The sequence below is a fragment of the Colossoma macropomum genome, unplaced genomic scaffold (assembly GCF_904425465.1).
Source record: "Colossoma macropomum unplaced genomic scaffold, Colossoma_macropomum, whole genome shotgun sequence".
NCBI lineage: Eukaryota > Metazoa > Chordata > Actinopteri > Characiformes > Serrasalmidae > Colossoma > Colossoma macropomum.
In genome coordinates this window covers 11,208,849-11,221,402 of record NW_023494788.1, presented here as the reverse complement: position 1 = coordinate 11,221,402, position 12,554 = coordinate 11,208,849, and the positions used below count along the sequence as shown (strand labels likewise).

Sequence of the window (12,554 nt, the reverse complement as noted above, 5' to 3'; positions counted from 1 at the left end):
GTGCAACTCCGGAGGAGGAGGAGGAGGGACTTTACTGACAGGTCACTGCTCCAATCCCCTGGCGGGATGGGGGGAGGGGGCTTTTGTCTGCACACAGAGGGAATTGTAGGGGGAGGCGGGGGGCAACGTCGGCAGCTGCTCGCGCCGTCTGGAGCGCGGGGGGGTTGGAGGGCATCTGCACCAACAGTGGGAGTGTCGAACACAAGAGGGGGTGTATGATATTAAGAGGGAGACTGGAGGACGTCCATGTTTTTGTCACATAGCCTTGAGACTCCTTCACTCGTCACGGAGTCAAACACAAAAAGTGGCAATGTGTAGGGGCACTACACTACACAGGCACTGCACACTACACTCACTGGTCACTTCATTGCTCCTTTTATTATTTTATTTACTATTAAGTACACCTCCTTGTATCTACAATATTTGTGCATTTTATCAGCTCAGCTTCCTCGCTGAAAAAAAGACCCTTACAACCATTAGTGTTAAAACCTAATGGTTTTGCTTTCTACTAAGAAATGGCTTCATGGTTAACCTTTAGAGAGCACTAGTTTCCTGTAGGACACCTTTAGATCCCATTAGGAAACCATCAAATGCATCTGGAATCAGTCCCAGAACACCTGTTAAACCATTAGAATCCTTTACACGGTGATATCAACGCGTCACGAAAGCACAGAGTACCATTATTGACTACTGGACACCACCATGAACCAACAGAAACTTGAATGATTTCTATGTTTTTTTTTTGGTTTTTTTTTTCAGCAGGGTTACCATGTGTATGCTTTGTAGATCTACAAATACAGACTGTAGTCCACCTGTTTCTCTGAATAATTTGTTAGTTCCCCTTTCATCCTCTTCTTCAATAGTCAGGACCCCCACAGGACAGCCACCACAGAGCAGGTATTATTTGGGTGGTGGATCATTCGCAGCACTGCAGTGATTCTGACGTGGTGTTGGTATATTAGTGTGTGTTGCACTGGTATGAGTGGATCAGACACAGCAGTGCTGCTTGAGTTTTTAAACCCTTACTGTCCACTCTAGCAGACACGCCTACCTTGTTAGTCGACACTGTAGATGTAAAGTCAGAGACAGTAACTCATCTGTTGCTGCACAGTTTGTGTTAGTCATCCTCTAGTCCTTCATCACTGGTCACAGGCCGCAGCTGTGGAGGTGATGCTATGGAGGACTATTCTCAGCCCAGGAGTGACACTGAGGAGTTTAAAAACTCCAGCAGCACTGCTGTGTCTGATCCACTTGTACAAGCACAACACACACAAACACTGTCACTGCAGTGCTGAGAATGATTTACCACCCAAATAATACCTGCTCTGTAATGGTCCTAAACATTGTTAGCCCCCCTTTTAGCCTGTATTTCAAAGTATGCAGAGCAACAAAATTGTCTACAGTCTGTAACTGTAGAACTACAAAGTGCACCTGTATGGTAAGTGGAGCTGATAAAATGGACAAAGAGTGTAGATACAAGGGGGTGTTCTTAATGCAGTGACTGGTTGTTGTATCTGTTCATTTTCATCAGCTACACTTACCATATAGATGCACTGTGTCATTCTAAAATTACAGACTGTAGTCCATCTGTTTCTCTGCATACTTTGTTTGCCCCTCTTTACCCCAATTATCAATGGTAAGAACCCCCACAGGACCACCACAGAGCAGGCATTACTGAGGTGGGGGATCACTCCACCACCCAATCAGACACTTATATGGTATAGAAATGCTAGTGTGTGTTGCGCTGGTACGAGTGGATCAGACACAGTAGTGCTGCTGGAGTTTTTAAACACTGTGTCCACTTACTGTTCATTCTATTCCCTGCAAGAAAAACCAGCATAGCATGGCTTGTTACTAGCAAAACCAGTATTTGTTGTGTTTTGGATGCTGGTATGCTGGTCAACCAGCATGATCACGCTGGGTGACCAGCTAAACCAGCACCAGACCATTACTAGACCAGCATAAACCAGCTTAGACTAGCATAGAATTCATGTTTGTCTGTGTAAAGTCAGAGTAAATCTTCTGTTGATGCACAGTTTCTGTTAGTCACACTGTCAAACTGACCACTGATGTAATACTAGAGGATGACTAACACAAACTGTGTAGCAACAGAAAAGATCAAAGACCAAAAAGGTAGGCGTGTCTAACAGAGTGGACAGTGAGTGGCCACACAAAGCTAAAAACTCCAGCAACACCACTGTGTGTGATCCACTCTGTGTAGCACACATTTACACTAACACACCACCACAACACCAGTGTCACTGCAATGTGTATGATCCACCACCCAAATGATCCCAGCTCTGTGGGGGTCCTGACCACTGAAAAATGGGATAAAGACAGGGCTGAGAAATAATCCAGAGAAGCAGAGGGCAAAACTACTTAATTAAATGGACAGTGAGTGTAGATACACAGAAGCCAATGAGTGCATGTAATATAATCTTACACTTGTATAATTTTTTCATCCACATTTTGGACATGACCACTAGACTTAGCTAGGCATCTAATGTGTGAGCTGGATGGAATAAAAAGTCCCAAAGAGCTCCTGTGACGTCTACAGAAGGTCATGCATGTGCTATTAAATATCACACATTCACCAGCGTCTGTTTACTGTAGGCAACAGAGGCGAAGTATACCCATATCAGATAAACACAGCTAGCTAAATAATGTTACAGTTTTTAACATATTGTCTAGGGCAGTGGTTCCCAAACAGGTCCTCAGGGCCCCCAAGACAGTCTATATTTTTCCTTCATCCCTCCCTGCTGACAAAAAAAAAAACACAGCACAGACCAGCAAACATTTCATGCTGGTCTAGCGCTGGTCTGGTCCTTTTTTTAGCTGGTCATCCTAGCATGGTTATGCTGATTGACCAGCATATCAGCATCAAAACACAATTTTGATGGTTTTGTTGGTGACTAGCCATGCTGTTATTTCTAGTAGGACTATGTGTTGCGAGGTGGGTTGGAGCAAAAATGTGCACTGTCTGGGGGTCCCCGAGGAACAGGTTGGGAACCAGGGGTCCAGGGACACGGAAACACAAATATTTCCATTGCCTGCTGCATTACTGTAACTAAAACGCTGCACCTGATCTAACCCTGACTTGAAAAGAATTTTAGGTATTTTATGTAAGTAAAACATAATAAATAAAAGCTTCCAAAAAGACCCATCAAATGCCCTCATAAGGTCCAAATATTTCTCAGTCAGCATTCTGGGGCATTTGGTCCTCATAAAGAGATAAATAAATGGCCATGACCACACACACACACACACACACAGCCTACGTAGGCTATAGTACATTACTTTGCTCGTTAAGCGACGATAATAACATTCATTTTTTTGTGCGCCACTGTTGCTCTAACAGTGAAGCGGCCACTAGAGGGCGACATAACAGCACAAATAGAAGAACTACAGAAAACCACACACCGTGCACAGATATCAGCCCTGTGCTTTCGAACCGAAGTGCTGCATTTGAACGAAGAACGTAAACCATCATGCAGCCTTTTCTCACTTGTTAAGAAGTAAGAGTTGAGCTGACTCTGTCTGTCTGTGACAGTGTCCCCGTTCAAGGAAAAGTCAACTTTATTATCCATGTAGGAAATTCAGTTGGTGAATGGTGCAAAAACCTATCCACATGTCCACACAACACTACTAACAACAATACCACTACACACAGTAACACGTGCACAAAAAGTATACAAAAAAAAAGCTACTACAAAAAAATCCAAAAACACCTTTGACCACAGAAGTGCAGCCAAGCAACTACATTCCAAAGCACGCCCCTTTTGACTGTTGAATATATTTATAGCAGCAGGAACAACAGACTTTTTGAATCTGGTTGTTTTTAATCTGCACTGTAACATTCCACCACTTTGACTCATTTACATTGTTGACATATAGGATTAGTGGAACCTTTGATAGTAGTTGATAGTACATTAGAGCTTATTTAAGAGAAGGTCAGCATAAAGCTGTGTAAGTGGCAACTGCTCAGTTCCTACACTGTTAGAAATAAAGGTACTTTGCAGGTACATTTTTCATTCATCAAGGTACAAACTATACAAATGTTTCCTCAAAGGTGCAACAGTGGTTTTAAGGTCCGATTGGGTAGTTTAAATAAGTGTTTCCCAGGTGAAAAGTAAATATTTGTATTTTTTCATAACCTATTGTTTCAAAACAGAACAATAAAATAAAAAGCCTGGAGACGAGACAGGGTGTGTGGAGTCAATTCAACTTAGAAAATATAATTTCAGCAAATTATGGTACAATTATGTTCCCTGACTAAAGCTACTATGATGTACCCTATAGGGTACCACCACAGTGACAAGAGGGGTAGTCCCCAGCAACAGTTTCATACCTTATTTTCTGAGAGTGTATAATCCTATTTGCTGCCTGCCGTCTTCATTAATCTCTGTAGTTTGTCTCAGCCTTGGACACACATCCTCCCAAACATATACATCAGACTAAAAGTCAGGACGCTCTGGAGAACAGATTCATAGAAAAATTGCAAATCACACGTTTATCTGCCTTAAGAAAATCTCTGCTGCACTTTTTTTGGCTTTGGATGCCACACACTCTGCAAATGTATACAACTGGTGATAACAGAGAGCCCTGTGGGGCACCTGTACTGACCACTCAGATGACATCACAGGATTATGTGATTCTACAGAAAATAATTTCTCCATGCAATTAAACAACTGCTGTCACCTACATCCAACATCTGACTGACCAATACATAAGGCTGACTAGCGTTAAAAGCACTGCTGAAGTCCGAGAACAAAGCTTTGACCAGACTGTGTGGTCATAAGTGTTGTTGATCATATCCAGCAGTGCATCCTCAACCCCCCCACCCCTCCCCAACTTTCCTATATGCATAGTGGAGCGGCTCAAGGTAAAGAGTAATACTGAGTAGTAAATGACTTAGAAGCAGTTTTTCCAAACACTTCATGGAGACAGATGCTAACACCACAGGATGAAAAGCATTAACTCTTTTGGTCTGCTATTCTTTAGCACTGTCACACAGACCTTGACCTTTTCCCACGGATCACAGACTGAGCCAGTGTCCAGTGACTGGAAAGAGGCACACTGATCAGTCCTACAGCTGATCCATCAGGGCCTCCAGATTCCACAGCCTTCACTCTTTGAAACTGTGCCCTTACCTCATACTCCATAATAGTCAAAAGCTTCAGCTTTGCATAAAGTGTTAGATTTTCCCCATTTTAGCCTCAGTTCAAATCAGTGTAATCCTTTTAGACGGTCTATGTTCCTAAAATTCACTATTATTGCTCAATACATATAACTCTGAACCAAGCGTCAGTTCAGTAGTCATGTACACTCTTAAAAAAGAGGGTTCTTTAGTAAAGGGAATGGTTCTATTTAGAACCATGAGTTCTGTATAGAACCATTTACATGCTTAAATGTTCTATGGGTAAATGGTGCTTCATATTGATGAAAATGGTTCCATATGGCACCAGTAAGGGTTCTTCTATTGTTACAGGATTGACATAGTAACAGTAGCAGAACGTTTTTGGTGCTATATAGAACCATTTTCAAAAAAACATATATAGCACATTCTCCATCAATCTCAAGAACCATTTCACCATGCAAATAACCATTTCAAAATGCAAATGGTTCTGTCTAGAACTCATGGTTCAAAACAGAACCATTCTCTTTACTCAAGAACCCTTGAAGACCCATCTTTTTAAAGAGTGTTTGTTAGGCTACTGAAAAAAGAACGCGTGCAGGTTAAATTGCACATTGACACATCGGAAATAATTACGAGATAACTGGTCAATAATTACATAATTAATCCGAGTCCATATCAGCTAAACTGTTTTCCCTTAAAAGTCAGAAGTGAAGACACTTTACAGTTCGAATAGGCATGACGGGCTGAAGGATGTGTTTGTTTCCCACCCGTATTCGGACAAGCCCCACCTCGTCCAGCGCTAGGATTTGCTTGCCCTTCATACTCACAACATTTCTTCTACATTTCGCGAAATTTGTGATTATGTAAACTAAAACGCCATCTCGCTTCTTCAAGACCGCAAAGCTACGCAGCTGAAATATTATTTAGGAAGTGAAATAAGTCCTTCTTAGCGTCTCGCGCTGCTAGGCGACGAAGTGAAGTGCAATTTTCCCCACTCGTTTTCCGAGAAGCCCCGCCCCCTGGGCGGCCTGCCTGTGAGGATCAACATGTTCGTAGCGCAGGAGGGGGCGTGGCTCGTCTCTGAAAACGGGTGGGAAAGGAAAACGCTCTATAACTATGTTGCCTAGCAACGCGAGATGCTAAGAAGGACTTGCTGTTACTTTCATCTGATCTGGACAGTATATGTTTTTATGTCGACCTCTTGTTCATATAAACAAATATTGTGAACATTTCACGAGACATACTGCGGTGTATGATCTACCACCCAATCCTAGTGCGGTAGGCGGAGCTTTGTCTGAATAGGGGTGGGAAACAAAAACCTAACAATAACGCCCTGGGGCCACTGAGCTACCACGCGAGTGATGACGAACCCGCGAAAAAAACACAGCCACAAAACGGAGCTCGAGTTCAGTTCGGCTACAGCGACTCTGCACGAGCGAGCCGGAGAGAAGAGGCGCGCGCAGGGATTTACTTTCTGATGCTTGGAAAACTGCAGCAAAGTTGGACTCGGGTTCACTCCGGACTTTGATGCGTTTCGATGACTGTAAATCTCCGGATGAGCCCGGTGAAGATTTTACACCGTGACGCTTTTAAAGTGACTATTTAAGAGGAACATATGATTGTTCTTCTTAATTATTCCACACATTCCAGTCCGAGCTGTTTTCCAGTCTGTTTGGAGCAGTTTTGTGTGTTTATCTCGTGTTTTCGGCGCTGCAGTGGAGCAGAGCTGAGTATGAGAGCAGACTGAGCGCTGATGCTGAAGATGCGAATGAAGTCACGCGCCGCGGTGATCGCTGCACAGCCGGACTGAGTTTTTAACCCGGGCTTGTTAACCGCCTCTCCCTCTCTCTCTTTCTCTCTCTCTCTCTATATCTCTCTCTCTCTGCGCGATGGCGCGCGTGCTGCACTGCCTCGTGCTGGGCTGCGTGTCCTGGACCCTGGGCGCGTCCGACGCTCGGGGCGAGTACTGCCACGGCTGGCTGGACACCAGCGGAAACTACCACGAGGGTTTCCAGTGTCCCGAGCAGCTGGACACGGCGGCCGCGCGCGTGTGCTGCGGGACCTGCGCGCTGAGGTACTGCTGCGCCGCCGCAGGAGCGCGCCTCGACCAGGGCGCGTGCACGAACGACCGCGAGGCGGAAAACAGCGGATACACAGCACGTAAGAGTGAAAAAATGAATGAATAAGTCAAGTTAAAGTAGCAAAAAACTCTTCCACCAGAGAACTGCGGCGGTCCTTCTGAGCGCATCCGGCGACTATTAGTGCAGTTTATCAGGCGCTGTTCACTGTCTGGGTCTGAAATAAAACGCTAAAGCTCCACAGTGACAACAAAAGAAACAAGAAATACATGGAAATAAATTTCACAGATTAACATCAGAAGAAGCAAAAATGCCACTAGAAAACACGCGCAGAGGGTATGGAAGTGAGTGTGTAGCTCCTGCTGACCCCGCGGGGCTATAAGGTTATTTTCAGCGTGTAAATGATGCGTTTCTCTCCTAATAGGATTCAAACTTTAATAATCACCAGGCTGCAGTTTGCTCGTCAGTTAAAAACCCAAATAAATGTTTATTACAGCGCGTTATGTATATTAAGAAAACATCATATACAAAGACAGTATTTGATGGCTGTGCAGAACCTTTAAAAATGAAAATTTCGTTATTATAAATTCGGTTAGAATTCGCAGATCCGCTTTAATCCGAGTCTGCGTTATTGTTTAATTACTACTTTTAGAAGGAGTTTCAGTGTTTTAATAAAGTCAGCTTTCTTCATTATGTTAAAAAAGAAAAAAATACTTTTTTTTTATAGTAAAAACTTTTCCGAACAAATAACAGAACTTTACTCTGATGTATGTTTTAGAGAACAGATTGCATTACATGGAAGTTTTATATATCAAACAGTAGCTTTACCAGGTGAATGTAGAAAGACTATACAGTGTTGGGTGATTTATATTTAAATAAATAAATAAATAAATAAATAAGACTATTAAACAGTGTGGGGACTTTTAGGGAGACTTCTGCTTATTTACAGAACAGTAACTATTATTCAGAAATCAATATATGTGTAGAATTAATACTCATTACATCATTATCATAATTAACTCCTTTCCAACAGACTGTGAATGGAAATGTCACCCATAGTGACCAAATTCTAGCTGTTGGACTGTTTAGGGTTTTACAGACTATAGTATAACTAATTTACAAATATTTTATGTACTGTAACAACAACAACAATATTAATACTAATGACAATAGCAAGAGTCTTATGCTCTATAGATCCTTTCGCTCATTGTTTGTAAATAAATATATAAGTACTGATTAATAATTAATACTCTAAACAATAATCTATATAAACTGCTATACATAATAAGGCAGCAGTTGGGAGGCAGCTGAGTGTGTAATGGATAAACACACCTCTGCTCAGTCTGCTCTAAACTCACCACTGATCACCCACTACAATCAGACAACCACCATCAGGGATCTAGCAGTATAGAGCAGTTTTTTAATATTAGATTAGATATATCACTATGTATCTAATACACTTTGTACGTTATCTTAAGTAAACCTCTGAAAGGTCCAGCCCGTATAACCCATCCATCTGTCCCATTGCTCTTGGCCCTGGGCTCCACACTCTGACCCTCACTGCAATCGGATGCCGTGACATAAACAGACAGAGAGACAGAGGAAGATATTTTGTTTGTACTGGCATGTCATTTCCAGTAACAGTACCCGACGCAGGGTCCCACATCTAAAGCAGCGCATTCCCTCAGCATTAATGTAAACATTTCAGCAAAATGCCTGATGGATGAGTTAATGACTTACACTTCAGTTTCTTTAACGAGCTGGAAACCATTCAAACTCCATTAAGGGCAATAGACATACTCAGTTTCCTTTATTTTGAGCGAATGCTTTGGAGATGCTCAGCTTATCTTTAATTAACTTTGAACTAAATATTTTCTTAATGCAACTGGACTTGTGATAGATTCTATTACATCTAGCCCTAAACCTAAACCTTACCATAACTTCCACCCAAAATCCTAAACCTAGTAACCCTAATAACAATCAACTGAGTTTCATCAGATGCTTTGTTTACAATTAAAGCAAAATCCAGTGCAGCCCAGACAAGGATACGTTACCCGTTTGAGTCTTGGTTTCTTGGTTCCTCTCCATGTTTCTTCATCATGCTCTTAGGGAGTTTTTTCTTGACACTGTTGCCCTTAGTGACACAGGTGGCTGGTCCCATTTCTATAAACCTGCTTTGTACAACATCAGTTTTAAAAAGGCACTATATAGAACATAAATCTTGTTCAGTGGGAGTTTAATGCACTACTTAGGATGCAAAAGACATATTTTAGATATTCATATATTTCCAGGTGGCCTTTAAATAGAAGATATTTAATTTTTCAAAGTCAGGAAAAAAAACAAATACATATGTTTAACAGAAGCCTCAGAAACTAATTATAATATCAGTCCACCCTTTGCCTTCATTCTAGATTGTGATCTTTTCAGCAGACTTGCTTTCAAAGAAATCTACAGTAATAGTTTTCCATGCTGCCAAATTTCAGTCTTAAAAGTTATTTGTTTTTTCAGCTTTTTACAATCCAAGGAATCCCGAACACATTCAGTGATGTTGAGGTCTGGACTCTGGGGCGGTCAGTCCATTGTTATCAGAACGCCAGCAGCGTTTTTGTTTCATCTGCAAACTTTTTTTTTTCTTTTTTGGCCCATTTCCTTTTCTCAGTAAGGTCGTCTTGACAGCTACACATCTTTTCAGACTCAAAGAGTTGAGCTGTCTTCTCACAGTGGAAAGATGGATGGGTGGATCCTTTCAGATCTCAGACTTTTGTACTTTTGTGCAATAAAAATGTAACAGTTTTACAGTTAAAAAGATACTTCATTACTTTGTGACTAAATTCATATCATTACAAAACACAAAATGTTTAAATAAAGCCTGTGAAAAATTTCCTTTATTTTAAGAAATACATTTTTCCAAATGTCTCCCTCAAAAACATTGCGTCTATATCTATACCACAACAACATTAGTTTAACATAATTCATCATAGTTCAGGACATTTCCATAATCCACAATCTGATACACAATGCCCTTTTTACTCTATGAGCCCTCATTTACTCTATGAGCCCCCTTTTTCTATCTTTCTCAGAACCCATCTACATGCCTTTCCTGATGGTGGGCTCCATCTTCGTGGCGTTTGTTGTGGTTGCCTCTTTAGTGGCCGTGTACTGCTGTACGTGTCTGCGGCCGAAGCAGCCAGCTCAGCAGCCCATGCGGTTCTCTTTGCGGAGCTGCCAGGGTGAGACCATCCCTATGATCCTGACTCCTGGGGCAGCACCAACCAGCATGCGCACGCCCTCGCGTCAGTCCAGCACGGCCACCACCAGCTCCAGCAGCGCAGGCGGGGGCAGCTCGCTGCGCCGCTTTTCTCTGGGCAGGGCTGACCCCGGCCTCCAGCAGAACCCGCAGCAGCAGATCCTGCTGGCCTCATCCTCATCCTGTAACACGGCCGGGTCCCAGCCAATGCTGCCACCACCACCTCCACCACCATACTTCTCTCCACAGTGCCTACAGACCAGCCTCTCACATTCACATTCACACACACACTCACATGGCCACGGGCAACTACAGCAGCACCACCAGGACTCCAGCTTCATCCTGTCCCAGCAGTATTTCTTCCCCCTGCAGCCAGAACCCTTCAGCGGGAACAAGAACTTTGCTGATTTTGGCCAGAGTTGAACTGGAGCTAAAGTCCAGCACCATTGAGGACAGAAAAGAGCTGGACACTGGAATCTCTCTTTCTATGAGTGCCTGGACTGGAATAAACTGCACTGCAATGCTTCTTTTGCAGCCAATGGTGTCACTGACTCACACATCAAGCATCAGGACTTGAAGAAAAGTAGTGACACTATTTACTGGCAAAAGATGCATTCCTTCGTCGCAACTGCTGCAGGTTGGACAAGCTTTTTAGAACATTAACAAAAATCCTGAATGAATGAATGCAGGAATGTTGAGAAAATTCACAAATCATGTCCCAAAGGATCTCTCTCACACTGCCCCTCATAGACTCACATACATACTAGTACCTATATATACACACACATATATATTAGCAACCACTGGGAATAACATAGCAACAGCCAAGAAACACCATAGCTACCACCTGAGATTAGATATCAATGGCCAAGCTTTATCTCAGCAACCACCCGGGATACCATAGCAATGCCCTAGCAACACCTAAGCAACCACCTGGGATTCCATACCACCAGCCAAGCAACATCTTTGGTCAAGGCAACTTAAAGTTCGTTTACAAACTTTCCCCTTCTAGTTTCAAATGATATTTACTCTGCATTGTGTTAAAGATCGCACTGTTATGCCTTTTGTTGTGTTATTCAGCTCATGTTAGCATTGTGGCAGTTTACAGCCTGTCTAGTTTCAATCAGCTACAACAACATAATCCAGCTCAGTACCATTTCAACTTGGAAACTCAATGTTAAGTAGTGAACATAAATAGCAACCTAAATTCATAAGTTTAAATAAGGTTTTTGCCAATGTTGGCCAATTGTAAAGCTTGTTAACAACAATAATAAATAATAATAGCAATAATAATAGATAATAACCACATCTTTATTTATATATGGCAACTCAAAGTGCTTTACAGACAGAGTTTGATTTTCTTATATCATTATTACTATTCTGTAACCACAATATAAGAAAAGAAATAAATAAATGAAAGCTGAGTTTTCATGTAAACCATCTGAAGCAATAAAAGATCAAATAAAAAAATAATAATTGAAAGCTAAATTAAAGAGATTCATTTTCAAATGTTTAACATTTGAAACATTTTCTTGACTGCTAATAAAAGGTGGAATTAAGCTCCACAGTTTAACCTGGCAACAGTTGCTGTGAAAGAATGCATTGGTGGGCAGAGCAATGATGGGTCAGTTGTTGACTTATCAGTTATTGGATCATCACTTTTACTCCATTGCTGGACCAAGAGCTTTGCAGACTTCAGCCACTGCCAGCCAGTGTGCAGTGATGCTTCTCTTGGCAGGCCACAGTGTCACTCACACGCATCAGAACTTCAAGGAAAGCGGTGATGTGATTGTGGTTGACAGATGAAGCCGGAGAGCTGCTGAAACTGGCGGGACAGAGAGACTGAGAGAGAGAGAGAGAGACCTCGGCACGATGGATTTATGGTGAAATTCTGGGCATCTAAAACTTCTGTGCCAGATTAAAAAGCACACAGACCTCTGTTTGCACCTCTTAAATTCTATTAAATTGATGCACTTTTCATGCGTTTTTATAAAAATGTTTTCTAACTTTCTGGAATAAATTAGTTTTGTGCGCCAGAATGCAAACATTTATGCCATTGTTGGGACACTCAAGGAAAAGACTGAAGAAAGAA

At 42.1% G+C, this 12,554-nt stretch overlaps 1 protein-coding gene across 1 annotated transcript; it reads left to right on the top strand.

The window, feature by feature from the left end:
- The first annotated feature begins 6,538 nt into the window (after positions 1–6,538).
- Positions 6,539–12,554, top strand: shisa3 (shisa family member 3). The gene is made up of 2 exons (XM_036567815.1): positions 6,539–7,297; positions 10,296–12,554. Exons 1-2 carry the CDS (start codon positions 7,027–7,029, stop codon positions 10,883–10,885), a joined length of 861 nt encoding a protein of 286 aa, XP_036423708.1. The 5' UTR covers positions 6,539–7,026; the 3' UTR covers positions 10,886–12,554.

Excerpts from the sequence above, each read along its gene's own strand:
- shisa3 (XM_036567815.1), top strand. The coding sequence starts at position 7,027 with ATGGCGCGCGTGCTGCACTGCCTCGTGCTGGGCTGCGTGTCCTGGACC. Across the intron at positions 7,298-10,295 it reads AAACAGCGGATACACAGCAC|AACCCATCTACATGCCTTTC; the intron begins GTAAGAGTGAAA and ends TATCTTTCTCAG.